The following is a 19,407-nucleotide window of genomic DNA, read 5'->3' as shown; positions in this document are numbered from 1 at the left end:
TCACAAATCAACAGTAATTTTCCCACGAGTTTCCCATGAGTTTTCACAGAGTACTAATGTGTGAGTCAAAGGTTGGAATATTTTATCCAGTCAGTTAAAGTTCATCCACACAGGATGGGCACACAATTTCTATGAACAAATTATGAAAATAAATTTTAAAAAATGTCAATGTTGACAAGGGGCTACAAAATTCTGGTTTCTTTCTCAGTAGGGTAGAGTTTCCTGTTATAAATGCATCGATTGTAATAGAATGGAATGAATATCTTCTGTAATATAGGATATAGTAAATATCTACACATTATATAATATATGAAGATGGATTAATTGGCTCAATTAATTCTCTTACATTCAATATGCACAGCAAAGAATTAGGACTGGGTACAGGATAGTTAAGGCAGATTTATTAGATAGTGATACACAATGTTTCAGCTCTGTAATTGCCTTCTTCAAAGTAGCACAAATGGAATAACAGTTTATATAGCAAATACAAGTACTCATAATGAAAGTGTCGTATCCACAGGGCCATGTGCAAATTCGAAACCGTTTGTAATGATGTATAGTGATGGTATCACTATGGTGCGAAAATTACCCTGAGGCCCCCCCATACGTCTACCCTCCCCCTCCCATACGTCCCCCCCCCACACATGCAGACAAATTGATACACATGCAGACACACACATACACACACAGACACGCACATACATACAAACACACACACACATACATACATGCATACATACATACAAAAACACACACACAAACACACACATACACACTTATACAGGCACACAGACAGACATACACACACACGCATACATACAAAAACACATACACAGACAGACATACATACACGTACACATATATACAGAAACACATACAGACAGACACACACGCAGACATACGGACATACTTACAGACACACATACAGACATACACACACACACAAAGACAGACACACATACACACACATACATACAAACACACATACACACACACATAGACAGATACACACACACACATACATACACACACACACAAACACACTTACAGAGAAATATTCATACAGACACACATTCATACAGACTCATACAGACATATACACAAACACACACACATGTACATACAAACACGCACATTTACAGACACATATACAAAATGCTTTAGTCACCCTCCTGTTTCCTACCTTTTAGGTGCAGGAGGGTGACTTTCCCTGGGGTCCAGTGGCTCAGCCTGATGGGATTCCCCACTCTGACTCATTTCTCTCCTTCCTCCTCCCGCATGGTGATTGCTGGGAAGAGTGACCGGGGCAGTCACTTCCTTCCAGTTCTGATGTCATCACAGGGGGCCTGGTCGCACTTTTAAAGCACTGCAGTGTTGCCCGGGACCCCTGAAAAATTAATTACCATTGGTTGGCCCTAACAGCATGGGCCACCTGATGGGCCCCTTGAATGTGGCCCCAGCAGTTATACTGCGCGGGCCAGGGCCGCGTTACTTAGTCGGTGGGCACTGCAGTCGCAGAGGCCCACAGGGCAGCTGGGCCTACTGGAGTGACAGGCCCGGTCGCAGCTGTAACCCCTGCGACCACGGTAGTTCCGCCATTGTATACCATACAATAATGCAAATACTAAAATAAATATTAAAAAAACAAAACAGCTAAATAAAAAAAGCATGCTGAATTAAGTTTTTTGTTTAAAAAATTGCATAAAATACATAAAAATATATACCAAACCATTAATGGAGTCATTGCGCAACGTGACTGTTATTCCAGTACATCAATTTCCAATATACTTTTCATAGGTGTTTAAAGTTTAAATATTTGTCTTTAATATAGTCAAAAATGCCATCAAACAGAAATTCAGCAAATAAAGAGATGAATACGTTAAAAAAAATGTATTTGCTACTTTCAAAATAGATTGACTATGTGTTGTCATGTGATGTTTCTGTATAATACATTTTGTGTCCTAATATGTCAGCATAATGGAAACACTATTTCGTCCTAAAAGCCTTATACAAAATGTAATACTGTTACATATCTTGTTTATTCATGATGACAAAACTCTCTAAGAAAAATATAATAAATAAAAATAAAAAAAAAAATTGCTTGTGGGCCAAGAGAAATTTTAGAATTTGAAGTTCTAAACAGAAACCAAAGAACGGGTGAAAACTTATTCTGGTGGAATAAAAAAATATATAAAAAAACATTTTATATCTCCAAGGGCCACAGTAGAATACACTACTTTCTATTTGTTTTATCATTTACATCTTTGGATTATTGAGGGTAGATTTAATTTTGTTCCTTTTTTCACATTAGCTGCATTATTGAGCTCCACTATTCCACTTTCTTAACCCCTTAAGGACCAAACTTCTGGAATAAAAGGGAATCATGACATGTTACACATGTCATGTGTCCTTAAGGGGTTAAATTTTATATTTGACATGCAAGACATGCCTCTGTCATGCTTGCCCATACATGTAAAGGGATTAAGAGAAAACTCCTACGACTCTCAAATGGTTAATGCAGAATTTCTTTATGAGAAAATCACAGGTTGTACTTATCTGTATCACATATCCTTTTCCATGTAAGAATATCTTTAAAGTTTTGTTTCAGAGGCTCATTTTAATTCATCACACATTTCATCCATATTTCAAGTCTTCAGATTTACAGAGAGCAATGCTCACCCACTTACATTCCCCAAATTATTTGCATGCATTATAAACAAGAAAAAAAATCGTTTATAGCTGCCCACCAATTTATTAAACAAGAAAACAGACTGTTAAATCTCCTGTTGTTCTTGGGCCTGGAACATAAAATGACCTAACCTTATATTTCGCCCAAACAAAACCATGAGAAAATCACACATTTAAATGTGAAGTCACACATTCCATTCCCAGAATGCTTTGCAGTGACAAATTAATATGAAATGCTAAGTAAGCAGGATAAGGGGCATTTAATAGATTCACAAACAGCCTCAGCCTGTTCCTCACACAGAAACAAATCTGCTTTACACATTATTTCAACATTTTTTTCCCCAGGTTTTATCTTCAGTCCTGTTTTACAATCATATATATTGCCTCCATGATCACATTTGACAGTGAAAAACAACATTTATGGTCCTTGCCCCAAATTGTTCTGGCGATACACTCTTGATTTTGTCCCCTTTTTCCCCTTTCATAGGCTCATGGTCAGGCATCCCAGAATAAATTCTCGTAAAAATGAAAAATGGCTGAAAAAAAATGCAATACTAATTATTCCAGCTAATTTTCCTTAATTTTGCTTTGACTGTCAAAAATAGAAAGTGAATATAATTATGCTACTGTGATAAATAATGTATAAAAATAAGCTTCATATTTATCACTTACACCAAACAACTTAATAAAAAAGAAAAAAAGTACCATTTATTTTAATGGCATGCTAAATCGTTCTAATTACTTCACAAGCTACTGTAGCTATAAGACTGCTTCCTTTTTCCAAGGATTACGTTCAAAACAAGGAAGCTACACTTTTCCCCCTGCACATAAAAATATTTGTACATAGTATACATGTTGAATGAGTGCAAGTCATTGAAGTCTCCACCTCTCCTGGTTCAGTTGTCCCCAATTGATGAAAATAGGTACGTGCATTTTTTCATAAATGGGGAGCTACTGATTAGTTTAGACTCGCTTCAGCTGATTCTAAGCCAATCACCGATACCCTTGCCTGATTCTGCCTGAGCCTTCCGTTCTACAGAATCTAAGAAAGTGAAAGGACAGGGAGGCAGATCGATCTGGTGCTAGAGCACAAATTTTGGGGTTAAACCGTTCTTCAATCCCTATTATTAAACACGTGCCAGGGACCCCTAGCACCATAACAACTTAACATAGATAAAGTTGTTATGGTGCCTAAAGTGTTCCTTTTACTAAAAAGATATATGAAATGAGTACAAGAAGCAACTTTTGCACTTCACATTTATACCTGTAATGCAATTCTAATGGATTTCTTATGAAATGTTTGCTGGACAACTACATTAATGATAACTAAAACAAGAATAATATATATACAACACCAATCCTATTATAAACTCACTCTGCCTTTATACACCAACCAACAATACTGCAACAACTTTTTATAGACTAGTGATTAATAACCTTGACACAGGGCGATGTGTCAAGTTTGGCAATCACCCAGTATTTCTCACCCATCCCCCGATAGTTCAGTATTGATTCACCAACATAATCTCTGCAAAAAATAAAGTATGTTTATACTAAGATATTCAATGGGTTCTAATATTGTATGAATTCACCGTTACCACTAATCGTCCAGCACCTGATGTTTGGAATTTTCATTGAAGAACACTGAAGGTAGACTAGAAATGAATTAGGTAGTTTCTTTCTGATTAATCTCCATTATTTATAAGGTTTCCAGTTGTCAAAATAATTCTTAAAATTTCACATGCCATTTATTATTTTACCTGGCATTAGCAAAATTTAACTTACCAAATCTTCCCTGGAGGGTCTGATTTGAAAAAAATAATAATTGTGTTTGGAACATTCAGTACAGGAATAACCAGTCAGTTGTTTGCCCCTTTATGACAGGGGCAGCTAGCTTTCTCACACCTTAACATTAATGATGGGAGACATCTCAACAAAGTTCCCAGTGCAATTTAAAGAATAATGAACCCGTGGAGTTGTCATAGCAGAGTATAGACTAACTTGATTGGTAGCTAGACCTTAAGAATAGTGAACTAAGTATTTTTTATTTTTTATTTTTGACAGCACGGAAAATAAAGTTTACTACTAAAAAATTATGGTGGGTGATTCTGTCACTCTAAAATGATTTGCACTAAGCAGTGTCACAGTGACAGGATAGGTGTCTTCTCAAACTATTACTCATTACCAGCTCATATTTCAAAGACAATAGATTGGTAAATCCTCTTCAATAATCAAATCATCAAACCAGCAAAAGATCAAAGATCCTACCTGCAACCACTTCAAACAGAAATTTCCCAGGGCTGTCTTCATTGCAAGGATGCTCCACAACTCTGTTTCCGGGCAAGAAAATGGTACCCTGGAGAGCAAAGAACAGTAATAATGTAATGGTTATACGTGTACCTTCTAACTTGAATTAAACAAATACAGAGGGGTATAGAGCGTACGCAGTTTAATTACCTTCTTTAAAAACTGGTCTTTAATGACGAATGTTTGAACATTTTGCACCAATCACTAGCAGTGAATACTTACAATTTTACCCTTTTATAACTATATGTATGTAGCATTGCCTTATTTTCTTGTTACATCAGAAAATGCATATAACAGAGACAAACAGACAAGTTAGGTGGAATGATAAGTGCTGTATTCATTCCTGAGATATACCAGTAATTGTCATCATAACATACAGACAACAGATGCAAATATTTCAATAAGATGCAAGAGTTCCTGCTGGTTTCAATTAATGGCTAGTTATTGTAATGCTAATTTTAGGGTTTTAGAATTGACTTAATTTAATTAGCTTTTGTATTTCTTCATTCGTTTATTTTGATTTTTATTGGCATAAGCATGTACAGTACATAATGATGAATAGGAGCACACAATACATCCTGTTCCTAACAATACCAACACGTGATTATACTTTGGATGCATACAACCAGTACATTTTGGACTCAGCAGAAGAATTGATCAGTTGCCGAGAAGATCAACTGAGTTCTATATATGCTGCATTTATAATTCCTAATTAAAAAGGTGGGCAAAACTAATAAAGCTGGATGTATGGGGATAACAGACAGTGACATTCTTCCCATGAATCACGACTGATATCATCAATGGACCTTGAAGTCCATATCCTGCACACAACTTGTTTAGGGCTTCTAATTGTTTCCGATGATCTAGAACTGTTAAATAACTTATTGACCAAGGAGTACTCAATGAATTATTATACTAAGCAGTTAAATGCATTCAGTTAATTGTGCTCTCCATTTGCTGGTACTCTGCACTGAAGGTCCACTCCACTTACAAATGAGCACCACGATAAATGTAAAATGTAAAGGCAATAAAACAGCAGAATAAAAATACCTATTGTGCAAATCAAACTTGTCTTTATTTAAAGTGCATATAAATGACAATTGCAAATTGGAAAGTTGGAGAATAACCGCTTGATGCGGTTCATGCTATAAGTGCTTCCTCATAATGCTGCAAATTCTCACTTTATATTTTTGGTATTTTCTATGAATTTTAAATAAAGACTAGTTGGATTTGCACAATAGTTATTTATTTCTCTGTGAGCTGCTATGTTAGTGCCTTCACACTCTAAATGTGTAGCTTTGTTCATTTGATCTAGTACAAGTCACTATAAGCAGAATCACAAACACAAACATGAAGGGGGGATATCCATAGTGGGAATTGGGGTTGCCTTTGTAATGTATCAATCCGCAGTGTTACCAGATAAATACTTTAGGGAACACTATAATGTCGCTGTGTGAGGACCTCCAGCGTCACTCAATTCCCCATAGGAAAGCATTGAAAAGCATGTTCAATGCTTTCCTCTGGAGAGCTCTAATGCGCGTGTGCGGCATTGCCGCACATGCGCATTAGGTCTCCCCGGCTGGCGGGCGGGATCAGTCTCGCCCACCGGCTGACGTAAAGAAGGGGAGGAGTAGTGTCGACCCGAAACCACCGCCGAGGGACATCGGCAGGGGTCTCAGGTAAGTGACTGAAGGGGATGGGAGGTGGGAGGGAGAGGGGACCTGCAGTGCCAGGAAAACGGATTGTTTTCTTGGCACTGGAGTGTCCCTTTAAGGCTTTTGCTGTGTTTGGAATATGAAATTGTAGGTGATTGCACATAGCTGGATATGTGGGTGTTTTGGAAACAAAATCACTAATACAATATGGAGGTTATTAAGAGTGTACAGGGCCAGATTGAGAGCCCATAGGGCCTGGGGCTGACAATTATGATGGGCCTAATTATAGAATCTTATTGACCGAAAACACTAAAACAGTCGTACCTCCCAAGCTACATGTATCTGGTGGAGGTGGTGCTGTTCCCTTAACCATAGTATTCATTATTTGGCTCAATCTTATGTAAATAGAACATTAAAAAAAATATTATGTTGTCTGTGTGTTTCTTTCTGTTCAGCCCTATAGTATTGAAATGCTTTAATTTGTCACAGCAGATGAGCTGGCATATACAAGCATGGTTTGAATCTATTGCTTGACTGCCAGTGATTATTTTGAAAAATGTGTAGATGAAAGAGAAAAATACTGTGTAGCTGATTTATTGACACAGAACAGTGACTAATATTAATATACATTAGAGAAAACGTTCATTAATGTTTTATGATTTCTGTTTACCTGTGAAAAATAAAATACGTCAGATCTAAATGCTAACAGTGAAAAAATAACCAAGTAATCAAAAATGTATTTGATAAAATTATCCAGGTATATTATTCTGGTCTAAATGTTCTGCTTCTGTTGTCAGTTCACCACTACTCACTTAAATATGTGTTGAAATAAACATTTTTGGACAACTAAACATAAACATAGAAATATATATTTATAGTATTAATGAAGATCCAATATATCCCTCCCACTGGAGAACTCACAGTAGTAAATTCAAGTTTTGACTTAAAGGTAGTTGAATGCCATCAACATCTAGGATAGCCAGATTTTAATATCCATGCTAGATACAATTTTTGTGATGTTTTTAAATTTTTAAATTTTTTTTATTTTTTTTCATAAATAGTAACACATAGCATTGACAGAATATAAACTGTGCTATGTAACAGGTATCTGCCCCCCAAAATTAGAAAATCTAACAGAAATTAATATTTGACAAAATAAAAGGAACACATTCCTCCCATTATTGGGGATTATGGAATTGGGATGGATGGGCATTGCCAATTATGCAAATTTCTAATTAGCTTGGAAAGTATGCATAACAAAACACATTATTACACAGCTGACACTGAATATTCAGTAGGCTTATGACAAATGGTTTAAGGATTCTTGGTATTTTAGGCAAATTGGCGTTTTTGTCCCCCCACTACAATATATTCCATTAAATCATGGGGAATATATTTTAACAGTCCAAAAAAAAAAAAAGCCATACAAATTAATGTTGTGTGAAGATATTGTTGTAAAAATAAACATAACTAACTTACGCTTTCACTGCCAAAAATTAATAATGAATAATATTGTGCTGCTGTGGTAAATAGAGAAAAAACATGCATTGTAAATCACTTCACAAACAGAACACATTACTGTGTAATATTAAAATGACAACAGACAATGTACTGAAATACTTCAAATTTGTTAATATGTGTGTGTTGCTATGCAAATCACTAACAAGTTGCTATTACATTTATAAATGGCTATTAGTGCTAAATGCCTGAAAGTGATTATTTGACAGCAAAGTCCATTGCATTTCGTGTGGTACACAAAGAGTGACACACTTTCTGTCTCAGTTTTATTTGCTAAACACTTTTGTGTAGTAAACAGAAACAAGAATTTAGGTTAAAATATTTGAGTCGATGCAATAACTAATATCGTATTTACTCTAATCTAATGCACACCTTTTTTTGGAAAATAAAGTTTCCAAAATTTGAATGCGCATTAGATTTGATGGTGCATTACATTCGGGGCAAAATTTGAAATGTGCCAGCAAATTGCATTCAGGTGAATTTCTTTTTTTTTTTGTCAATCTATTTTTTATTGAGATGAAAGAGTATAACAGGCATTATTCAAGATAATATTATAATTTGATAGCTTGACTTATTTACGTGAAATACAACTTGTAGCTTAATCATTTCTGGGTGACAATAACATTTTTTTTTAAACAAATCATAGAAGGAATAAAAGCTATATATGTAATTTCCATGTCTAAACTGGAAACATAGGCTAAACTTGCAGATAAAGTAGGGTGGGTAGACATGGAGGTTGCTATGAAAGAGTAATACTACATAACAGGTTAGGTTATCACGAGTTAGCACAGTAATGGTGAATTCGCACAGGTAAATTCACACATGCGAATTTCATTCCGGCGAATTCACACAGGCAAATTTTGTTCCTGAAAGAAGGTATAAGAAAGACTTAACATGTACCACTAAAATTGAAATACCATCAATGTTGTTATGGTATATGGCTATAAACATTTTCATTGTAGCACAATGTTGTATAGTGGTATAAATGCGCATTACATTCGCCAGCAAAAACATTTTTCAGCATCCAGGTTTAAAAAATAAAGGTGTGCATTAGATTCAATGAAACATTAGATTTGAGTAAATAAGATATATAGACCATGTCCAATTCATCTTTTTTTTGTATGCATTTTTTTTAATTTCCCTTGTCAATTGAACACACTTTACTTTATGGTTGATATACCCTATATGTCTACAAATACCTAGAAATGAACAATTAATTCTACAACTAAGAATCCAGTGCATTTAGTTTTTACAAAGGGCCCTCTACTTTGTCACGGAAGCTTTTAGTTGATCATAAAATACTCCTTTAGGGAAACAAATTCAGACTGCCATTACAACACTCATGCCAACATTTACTGCTACTGGTACGGACAGGCTGTGCTTATTTAACTTCCCTCCCTCTTGTTTTTGTTACTTAATCTAACCTCGCTCTCATGTCACAATGCCAAGAAATTCTATACGGTTACTGTTAAGACACTCTGATGTATATGAAAACGTTGCCTATAAAATATCCTTGCAGCAGAGGGTTATTTTCTCTGTACAAAACCTCTGGTCGGTATAATAGGGATCTGCATTTAATGCTTGTTTCCTGAGATAACATATACACTGCAATCAACAGAGAGCTGCTGACCGTTTTGTAAATAAACTCTTAGCTCTAAATGTACTAACAGTAGTATTAAAGATTCTGCGGTGGTAATATTATTTTTATAGCACACTTGTTGCAGTGTTGTAGTGCTTTGACAAATGATTTGCAAGTTTATGTGCTTATAAACTCACCATTTTAAGCAGTCGTTAGATTACTTAAACCCTGTCTTATCCCCAACACTCCTGAATTCAGTGGTACAGTCACATTTTGGGCCCCATTTTGGACCCCTCCTTTGCGATCAGGGGTTTATCTCAATAGTCAGATGAGGACACCAGAGAAAAATCCACAAAACGTGTGAGCACATTACTAAATAAACTTGTTTCATGCAAAAGGAACTCAGGGCTTTTTTGTCCATATCAGGGGAGTTTCTAGCATCAAAATAGACCCAGGACGTGAACCTAAAACTTTGTGACACCTCCAAAAAAATCCCACACCTGGTCTCTCTCAAACTTCACCCTTAACACCTGCAATATAGGCATTTTCAAGCACTCACAGATACATACATAAACACACACACACACAAATTCACAAATGCGTGCATATAGTCATAGATGCACATACACAGGCAAACATAGACACACGTATAAATCTGAAGGATCCTGTCATATACTAAAGGTAGGAATGAGGTTAATGTTAAAACAATCTATTTTTTTTTTCTTTTTTAAATGGAAAAATGAATAAAAATCAAATTGTAAAAAAAAACAATCTATTTTCTCTCAGAGTTTGATGAAAGGATTATTATATAAAAAAAAAACGTTTTGAGGTGACATTTGTTGTTTAAACGATAAAATGTAGACTTTTTGTTTAGTATAAAAAAAGTTAGCAAGTCACTGTTAAACATAAATATATATGCACACATACCTCCCAAGATGAGGTATGAAATCAGGATGAAGGTAGTGGATGTAAAGAATTGTGCCTGTGATACCACTTACTGACTTACTTTAATGCCCAATATTGGTGGTCCTGTCTGGAAAGGGGGAGCACCCACAAAAGTGGCATGATCCTCATGCCCTCAGCACAATGCAAGTACATCTTAAGATGTGTTCTCACTGTGCTGGCTGGGGTCAGTTCCCTTGTGCCCCTTATTGCGAGACACAAGAAAACACAAAGTAGGGAATGTGGAACCAGCCCCAAAATCAAGACATTTGGGGGTCATGCATACATATTTATGAATTATGGGAACCCTTTCTCACAAAATAGTGCTTGGACACACATGTCCTACTTTAGAGTTATGACCCATTTAAAGCAGGTCTTGAAATACACCTGGCATGGGTAGAAACTGGGTCAGTCTTTTTTTGTCCTAAATGTATACATAACTGCTCTGTAAAGTTGGAAACTTGACAGCTTTGTTTCATCTGAGTAATAACCAGCAAGTCCTGCTGCTAATATGGAAAATGCATATTTTTTTCACTTCTTTCCATCAGTTGGCTAATTTACACTGATCAGCCACAACATTAAAACCACTGACAGGTGCAGTGAATAACATTGATTATATATTGGTGATGAGTAATAAATATTTATCTATTTTGTATGCTGATAATGAATAAAAAAAGAACTATATAAAAAATATTGATTATATCATTACAATTTCATGTGTTGGAAACGGGAAAATTGGGCAAGTGAAAAGATCTGAGTGACTTTCACAATAGCCAAATACACAATGGCTAGATGATTGGGTCAGAGCGTCTCCAAAAAGTCTTGTTGGTGTTGCTAGTAAGCAGTAGTTAGTACCTACCAAAAATGGTGCAAGGAAGGACAACTGGTGAACCAGCATCTGGGTATTGGGTGCCCAAGCCTCATTGATGCACGTGGGTAGCGAAGGCTAGCCCATCTGGTCAGATCACACAGAAAAGCTACTGTAGTTCAAATTGCAGAGAAAATTAAAGGACCACTCTAGTGCCAGGAAAACATACTCGTTTTCCTGGCACTAAAGTGCCCTGAGGGTGCCCCCACCCTCAGGGACCCACTCCCGCCGGGCTCTGGGGGGAGGAAGGGGTTAAACTTACCTCTTTCTCCAGCGCCGGGCGGGGAGCTTTCCTCCTCCTCTCCTTCTTCCTCGCGACGTCATCGGCTGAATGCGCATGCGCTCGCATTCAGCCGGTCGCATAGGAAAGCATTTACAATGCTTTCCTATGGACGCTTGCGTGCTCTCCCTGTGATTTTCACAGTGAGAAGCACGCAAGCGCCTCTAGCGGCTGTCAATGAGACAGCCACTAGAGGTTTTGGAGGCTGGATTAACCCTCAGTATAAACATAGCAGTTTCTCTGAAACTGCTATGTTTATAAAAAAAAAGGGATAATCCTAGAGGGACCTGGCACCCAGACCACCTCATTAAGCTGAAGTGGTCTGGGTGCCTAGAGTGGTCCTTTAATGCTACCCATGATAGAGAAGTAACAAAACTCAAAATGCATCACAGTTTGCTGTGTATGGGGCTATGTAGCAACAGACCGGTCAGAGTGCCTATGATGATCCCTGTCAACCACTGAAAGGGCCTTCAATGGAGAAGTAAGCATCAAAACTGGACCATGGAGCAATGGAAGTAGATGTTATTTAAATCAGATGGCCATGTGTGTGCATTGTTTATCTGGGGAAATGATAGCAGCAGGATGCACTATGGGAAAAGGCAGCTCGGCCAAGGCAGTGCTATGCTCTGGGCAATGTTCTGCTGGGAAAACTTGAGTCCTGGCATGGTGTTACCTCTACCAAGAGATTGTTGGAGACCATGTACGCTCTTTCATGGCAATGGTGTACACTGATGGCAGTGGATTTTTTCAGCAGGATAGTGGACCATGCCACATTGCAAAAATTGCTCAGGAAAGGTTTGATGAACATGACAAAGAGTCAGGGCCTCCAAAATCCCTAGATCTCAATACAAGTGAGCATATGTGGTATGTGCTGCAAAACCAAATCCAATCCATGGACACCCACCTCACAATTTGCAGAACTTAAAGGATCTGCTGCTAATGTGTTGGTACCAGATACAACAGGACTTGTTCAGAGGTCTTGTGAAGACCATGCCTTTATGTTTCAGAGTTGGTTTGGCAGCACGAGGCATGTGCTTTTGATGTTGTGGCTGGTTAGTATAAGTTATATTACCTGCAAATTTGGCATCTAATGTGCTTTGAATGCCGTTTGAAATTTATGATCACGAAATGCAATATGTGAGGTCACTAATAAGTAATGAAGCATGCCAAAGATAACAACAAGCTAACACAAGCTCTCTAATAAATATTCGGCTCCCTATATTTAGAAATCATTATTTCCATTCAACAATGTGGTATAACCCAGTTGTTCCTGTCTAAGCAGATGTCTGGATTCCGAGTTTACCAACGCTGCCAACTTCACAACAGATGCAATGACGGGAGACTGGCAGGTGGTTCTGTCTGTATCCGAAGACGTTTATAATACATTTATATCAAAAGAAAAGAAAGAAAGAAAGAAAATAAAATAATATTTTACAATTCATTTTTTTATGAACCATCACTTGTTTATGGAAATTACATCAATAAATAAATTGTTGTAAATTCTCTATAACTTGCGTTAAAGGGTGGAACTTCTAACAATGCAAGACAAGGAGTCAAGATGGAGGACAAAGCATCTACATTTTTTTCAGAAAAATATGGTAAACATATGGGATAATTAAACGTAACCCCTTAAGGACCATGTAACGGCATAGACCGTCATGCAGTAATATACCAGCAGGGCTTAGAACCCTGTTGGTACCAAGGAACCTCAAGTGTGCGTGTCCACAAATGACAAATTAGCTGATGAGTAGGTTAACATCTGTATGCTGGGGCCACAGGTAGTATAAAAGAGTATAAAAGTATTCTACAGTTTTATTTTATGGGATTTGTATTTGACAACTTAATTTTGTGATTCTGACCAGCGATTGAAAGCAGGGAAGTGAAGTCTAGCACTGCCTACACTTATTCAGGTATTATACATCCTCCTTAATTAGTGGTAGATTATCAAGGAAAACATGCTATTTTGGTGCAAAGTGCTGAATGATAAAGTATGTTCCTGTGGGTTCATGATTGCTCCTTATTTAGCAATTTTTTTCAGAATCGCATCTGACATTTCTTTCCTGTTTTGACTTATTTAAGCCCACTGATTTATGCCACGGCTAAATCCTGTTTCTGTTAGACAGACAAATAACACAAAAGGTGGAAGAAAATCATACACCTGAGAGGTGCAAACTTGGTGCTGCTACATCTTAAACTGACACCCTAAATAAACAATTAAAAACCAACCAACAATGGGGGGCGGAGCTAGTAACCAACTGAAGCAGATGTGCATCAACAGAGCTCTGTATCCAAAAGCTTGAAAACCGCTAATTATCTACCCCAAAATCCAATAATCTTAGCCCACAACACACTACCAAGAGATGGGAAAGAAGTCCAGGCACCAGGGGGCCGTAAAACTGGTGGGGGTCCGCGATATTGGAGACCTTCTCCTTCGCCCCGCAAAGGCCACAGAAGTTTCCGCACAAAATTACAATGGCAACGCGACCTCGGCCTCCTCAAGGGAACAGGTACTGGATTAACTAGATGACTTCCCCCGGCACAGGGGGACTACATACCATCTCCTCAGACGAGGACAACGAATTACCCTCCACAAAGGGTAACATCAAAGCCCTTCTGTGCAACATCCGCACCCTGTTCGCGGCAGACATAGCAGTACTGCGGGAGGAAATCCACACAGTGCAAGGTCGCGTAAAAAAAACAGAGGCAGACTCACAAGGCCTCACCGCACGCTGTATACAACTTGAGGCCCAAAACGCAGAGCTGCAGCGCAACCAGACCCTGCTCGCTAACCGGAATATAGGTCAAATTAATAATGTTAATAGATATATGTACACCAATAAATTGTATATAGATAGGGATTGGCTAGGAATGTGGATAAAGACACTATAGTGAAGTGCAATCCAGCCTTAATGGCTTACCTCCAAAGTGTCCCAGTGACGAGTGCTAACCCACTATGCTCCTAATTGGCGACCGACTGGAGACTTTAATAAACTGTATATGGTCAAGTCTGTTCGCTCTGAGCTTGTGAGATAGGTCACTTAGGGGACTGGTCACTACAAAAACGCCTGATTGGGGTGTGCTGTGTGAATAATGATGGCGTAATAAGAGCTTGTCGTCTATAGATGCACATCATATACCACAATAGTCAGCCATACCCAAACCCCGGCTAACATGGAACAAGTGGCTGCTTAGTTGCTAAATTAATGTAGATAAGGTATCCATGAAAAGTGGGTAGTGCACCTTTAAATGATGGTGCACTGGCTATTCCACTAAACAGTTAGAACTTCTTTAAGGCTGGATTGCACTTCACTATAGTGTATTTATCCACATTCCTAGTCAATCCCTATCTATATACAGTTTATTGGTGTACATATATCTATTAACATTATTAATTTGACCTATATTCCAGTTTCTACTCAGCGAGTTTGGATTTCCCAACTTTCTGAGTACATTTACTTTATCTCTAACAGGGGTTAAGCCCCAGGACACCTCTGGAGTGTCCAACTAGGTGTACCTCCACCAGTAGTACGGATCCTAATCCTTTAGGACCCATCTACACAGGTGGAGTTCTTCTTTTTGTTACGCCTGCTCGCTAACCGTATTGACGCAATGGAGGATCGGCACAGGAGCAGGAACATTAAGATAAGAGGTGTCCCTGAGACCGTGTCTCAAGAAGACTTACCAAGCTACCTCAGTAGACTCCTCGCCTCCTTACTCACACCACAGCAGACGAAGGCAGTATTAACAGATGGAACCTACCGCGTCCCGAGAGCCACCAGAGCCCCAGCAAACACCCCGAGAGACGTCATCCTGCAACTCCAGACAAGGTCAGCCCAATTGACACTCATGGTTGCGGTTAGAGGAAAGGCCACTCACCTCTTTGAGACAGCTACCCTGTCTCAAAGATCTTCCAAGATCTGTCCAGGCCCATGCTGACATGGAGAGGCCTCCTCAGACCCCTGACCACCACACTCCGTCAAAGCTCAATCCCATACCGCTGGGCATTCCCCAGAAGCTTAGTCATCACGCACAAGGGATCAACAACCCGAGTAACCTGCCCTTCGGAAATAGATTCGGTGCTAGCAGCGCTGGGCCTGCCACCACGACAGGAACAAGCCCCTCCAGCTCAAGGACCGAAGAACCCTCACACCTGGGACGTGGCGAACGTCAGACAATTCCAGTCAGCATGCCCCAGCGCCTCAACCTCTACTCCCTTCAAAGCACAATGGGCAAACCGACAACTGACAGACACTTGAACACCAACTACAAAAATATCCTCAGGCAGGACTACAGCTAAGCTGCACCACCAAGGATTTACTCCCCACTCCTTGTTATTTTGATCCCTGGACGGGTCTTAAAGAGGTCACCTCATGAACACAAGTCCTGTTCTCAAGTCACAGAAGGGGACTACATACCTGCCTTGCCGCTGGACTTTTCCTTTATGGCCTGACAACGGCATGGGATGGCTGAAGCTGGTAGCTATTCTCACACCGTCCACAATGCAAACGTTATTATGGTTAAATTGACAAATACGTAGAACCTCTGCTCCACAACCTATGTTTTTAAGCTTGTTTGAACTACTTGTTTTGTTCTGTGTTTGCAACAAATATAGTTCTAACCAGATCACAGAAGCAACATAATACTAGTACCAAGCCACAGCCAAACACGGGTTAAAACCTGCAGAAGGTTGCAAACCCCACACACCTAGCCTAGATAGGTTTCATTGAGTACTCAGACACACAGCCTGAGGGCCTATTTTAGCGAGTAGTTACCAAGAAATTGCCAGTTCACAAGTCCAATCTTAATGCTAGACCTACCTACTCATTCATGGACACACTTGGAGTGGGCATTCCATGTTACCTTGACAATTTGTACGGTGTTGTTTTGTGCCCATGTCTGGGGGTTTTACCTACACGCGATCTTAGCACCCTATCACTAACACAATCTAGGTAGGCCATGAATATAAAAATGTTGCAGATTACTTGTCATTACTTGTCACTAATGCAAAACTAAAATGTACTTTATATTTCCAACTTTCCAACACGATCACAGTACAGAAATTCTGATATATTACCCATGCTTCAAGCTTTTCCGAGCTACGCGTACAGCTCTGTTGGTGTACCCATCTAGCACTAATCAGACCTCTAAAGCACCAGCATGCTAATACACAGCGATTTAGGGCAGACTAAAATCTGCCGAAATCCTTAAATCTCACAGATTCAGCCCAGACTAGCTTAAGTATCTGTTGAATACCCATGCACATAGCCTGAGGGGGTGCCTTGAACACAAAAAGTCGGCTTACAAGTCCAGTATTGACGCTGGACCAACCGACTCACTTATGGACACGCTCAATAAGAGCATGTTCTATTAACCTCCACAAATTGCACAGCATTATTGTGTGCCCACATCTTCTGCAATGCCTACACTTGGTCTTGGCACCCGGTCACTTACCCAGCCTGAGCTTGCCATTAATATAAATCTTGTGCAGGTCACTTGTCTTTGGATACTGGAACTGCTGTATGTTTTGAATGTTTCACCAATCACCTGTTTAATCGTTAGTTATCTCATGTTATAATCTTAAAAATGTGCAGTGTCTACAAATGCCATATTACTGTCTCAACCTATATAAAAATGTGCTGACTGATAATGCTGTTGTGGCAACAAAACTAGCCTGTAACTTTTGCACACAAAAAATAAAGAATAAAAAAACAACAAACAATGAATTGTGCACACTCAATATATAGGAAGTTACACTTATAGTTAGGTATTCATCCTTTGAAGAATAAACTCCAAATAGCTGTATCCAATAAAAGAGAAGCCACCTAGTGTAATATGTAAAAGTGTAAAATTTGTTTCTGACTGAACTGCAATTCGGCCACATTTGGCTGATTAGGTGACTGGCCAAATTCCTGAATTTAGAGCCGAAATGTACATGAATCACAGACCAGTTGTAAAGCACAATACTGAACACATGGTTCTGCTTCTGAATTCCACCCAATGACTCCAAAAAAGAGATGATTGATGGTAAAAAAAAGGATGATTGAAGGCTAGGGAACTGTCACTAAATGTTGATTTTAATAACAGATCAAGTGTGAAGTGAGCACTAGGGGGGGGGGGGGGGAGGGGGAATAGGAGAAGGAGTAAACACATCTATATTAATAAATTATATATTTAATAAATATATAAACATGGATTTTATTTCCTGCTCCTTTTTCACTCCTATCAGCGTACTGCAAAATATATACATAATACTATGTATATATTTTATATCTCACCGATTTGTACTTTTTTGAACTTCTGATTCGGTTGCAAAATTCTGTCAAGCTGAAAAGACATTCAGCCAGCCGAAATTCAGATGTCCCGAAAAAATTACATTTTTCTGGAAAAATTGGTTTGGCCGAGCAGAACTTTCTCGCAATGCACAAATCTAGCGAATAAAAATATTACTGTTTCCACATTTAACTCAATTGGTACAGAGCCAGCATATATTATATGATTAAGGCAGGTGTGCAGCTTCCTGGTCACTCCACTGTATTGTTAATGCAGACGTGTAACTCACCATAACCACTACAATGAGCCATAATGCTTATGGTGATTGTTATGTGGTGCCCCTTGAATGTAAAACTGCAAATATATACCAGATTAGAGATCCACTCGCTCAATTGCATTTGGTGCGTGAAGATTCAGCCCCGGCGAGTAGAGATTCTCCCCTGATGAGTATAATATGAATCCATGAGCCTTGCAGTGGCAAGTAACTTTTAGGCCTTTCTAGTCGCGTGGACTTGAAATTTTGAAGCCTGATCTGAATAACATTATAAAACAATTGATTAAAATGTTAAAGCCATGAAACATTTATTAATGACACGGAAACCGGAGAAGACCTATTTGTGATTAAATGCCAACTGTGTTTCAGAGCTCTACAGAAATACTCTTTTAAATGTGCACAAGACATTAGACATTCAGTCAGGACAAGGCATCAGCTGCTGAATATGAATAACTCAGTTTGATCAAAAAATCCATCTAAACAATCATAATTCACATATCCGTTACAAGTTTTGTTGATTCTCAAATGATGATGCTGATCGACAGAAATTAAGGTTGTAGTGTGCGTGTCCACAAATTACAAATTAACTGATGAGTAGGTTGCCATCTGAATCAGAAAAAGCCAATAAATCAACAAATGTCCTCCCAGGTTTACAGAACATTCTATGCTGCCAAAGTAACATACTGATTATTGACAAAACATTCTACCAACTGCGCAAAAATATCAATTCCCATTAACTATTAATTAGGAGAGTTTTAGCTCTGAGTAGAAAGAACTCCCTTTGCTCCATAATTACGGTTAACAATGATCATATAATTCTTGTCTTTCACTATATATAAGAACATTTTCTAAGGCATATCATTGCCATTAACAGAAATTTAGGAGATTATTATTTTTATTAAGTCAGCACACACATATTTTTAAAAGGTACGTTCCAAGCACCATAACCACTACAGTCCATTATAGTGTTATAGTGCCAAGAGTGCCAAGGAGACTTTCCAAGGTAAGTAATTTGTAGATTTGGAG

The 19,407-nt window shown here is 38.4% G+C and overlaps 1 protein-coding gene across 3 annotated transcripts in view; it reads right to left on the bottom strand.

Moving 5' to 3' along the window:
* ARHGAP24 (Rho GTPase activating protein 24) overlaps window positions 1-19,407 on the bottom strand; it is an 829,616-nt gene that overhangs the window by 296,955 nt on the left and 513,254 nt on the right. For all 3 annotated transcript variants that reach the window (XM_063458762.1, XM_063458763.1, XM_063458761.1), the window contains exon 3: window positions 4,957-5,044. In XM_063458762.1, coding sequence (XP_063314832.1) covers window positions 4,957-5,044 — 88 coding nt within the window. The remainder of the gene's footprint in view (window positions 1-4,956; window positions 5,045-19,407) is intronic.

This window comes from Pelobates fuscus, chromosome 6, assembly GCF_036172605.1.
Source record: "Pelobates fuscus isolate aPelFus1 chromosome 6, aPelFus1.pri, whole genome shotgun sequence".
NCBI lineage: Eukaryota > Metazoa > Chordata > Amphibia > Anura > Pelobatidae > Pelobates > Pelobates fuscus.
This window is presented reverse-complemented; position numbering and strand designations above follow the sequence as displayed.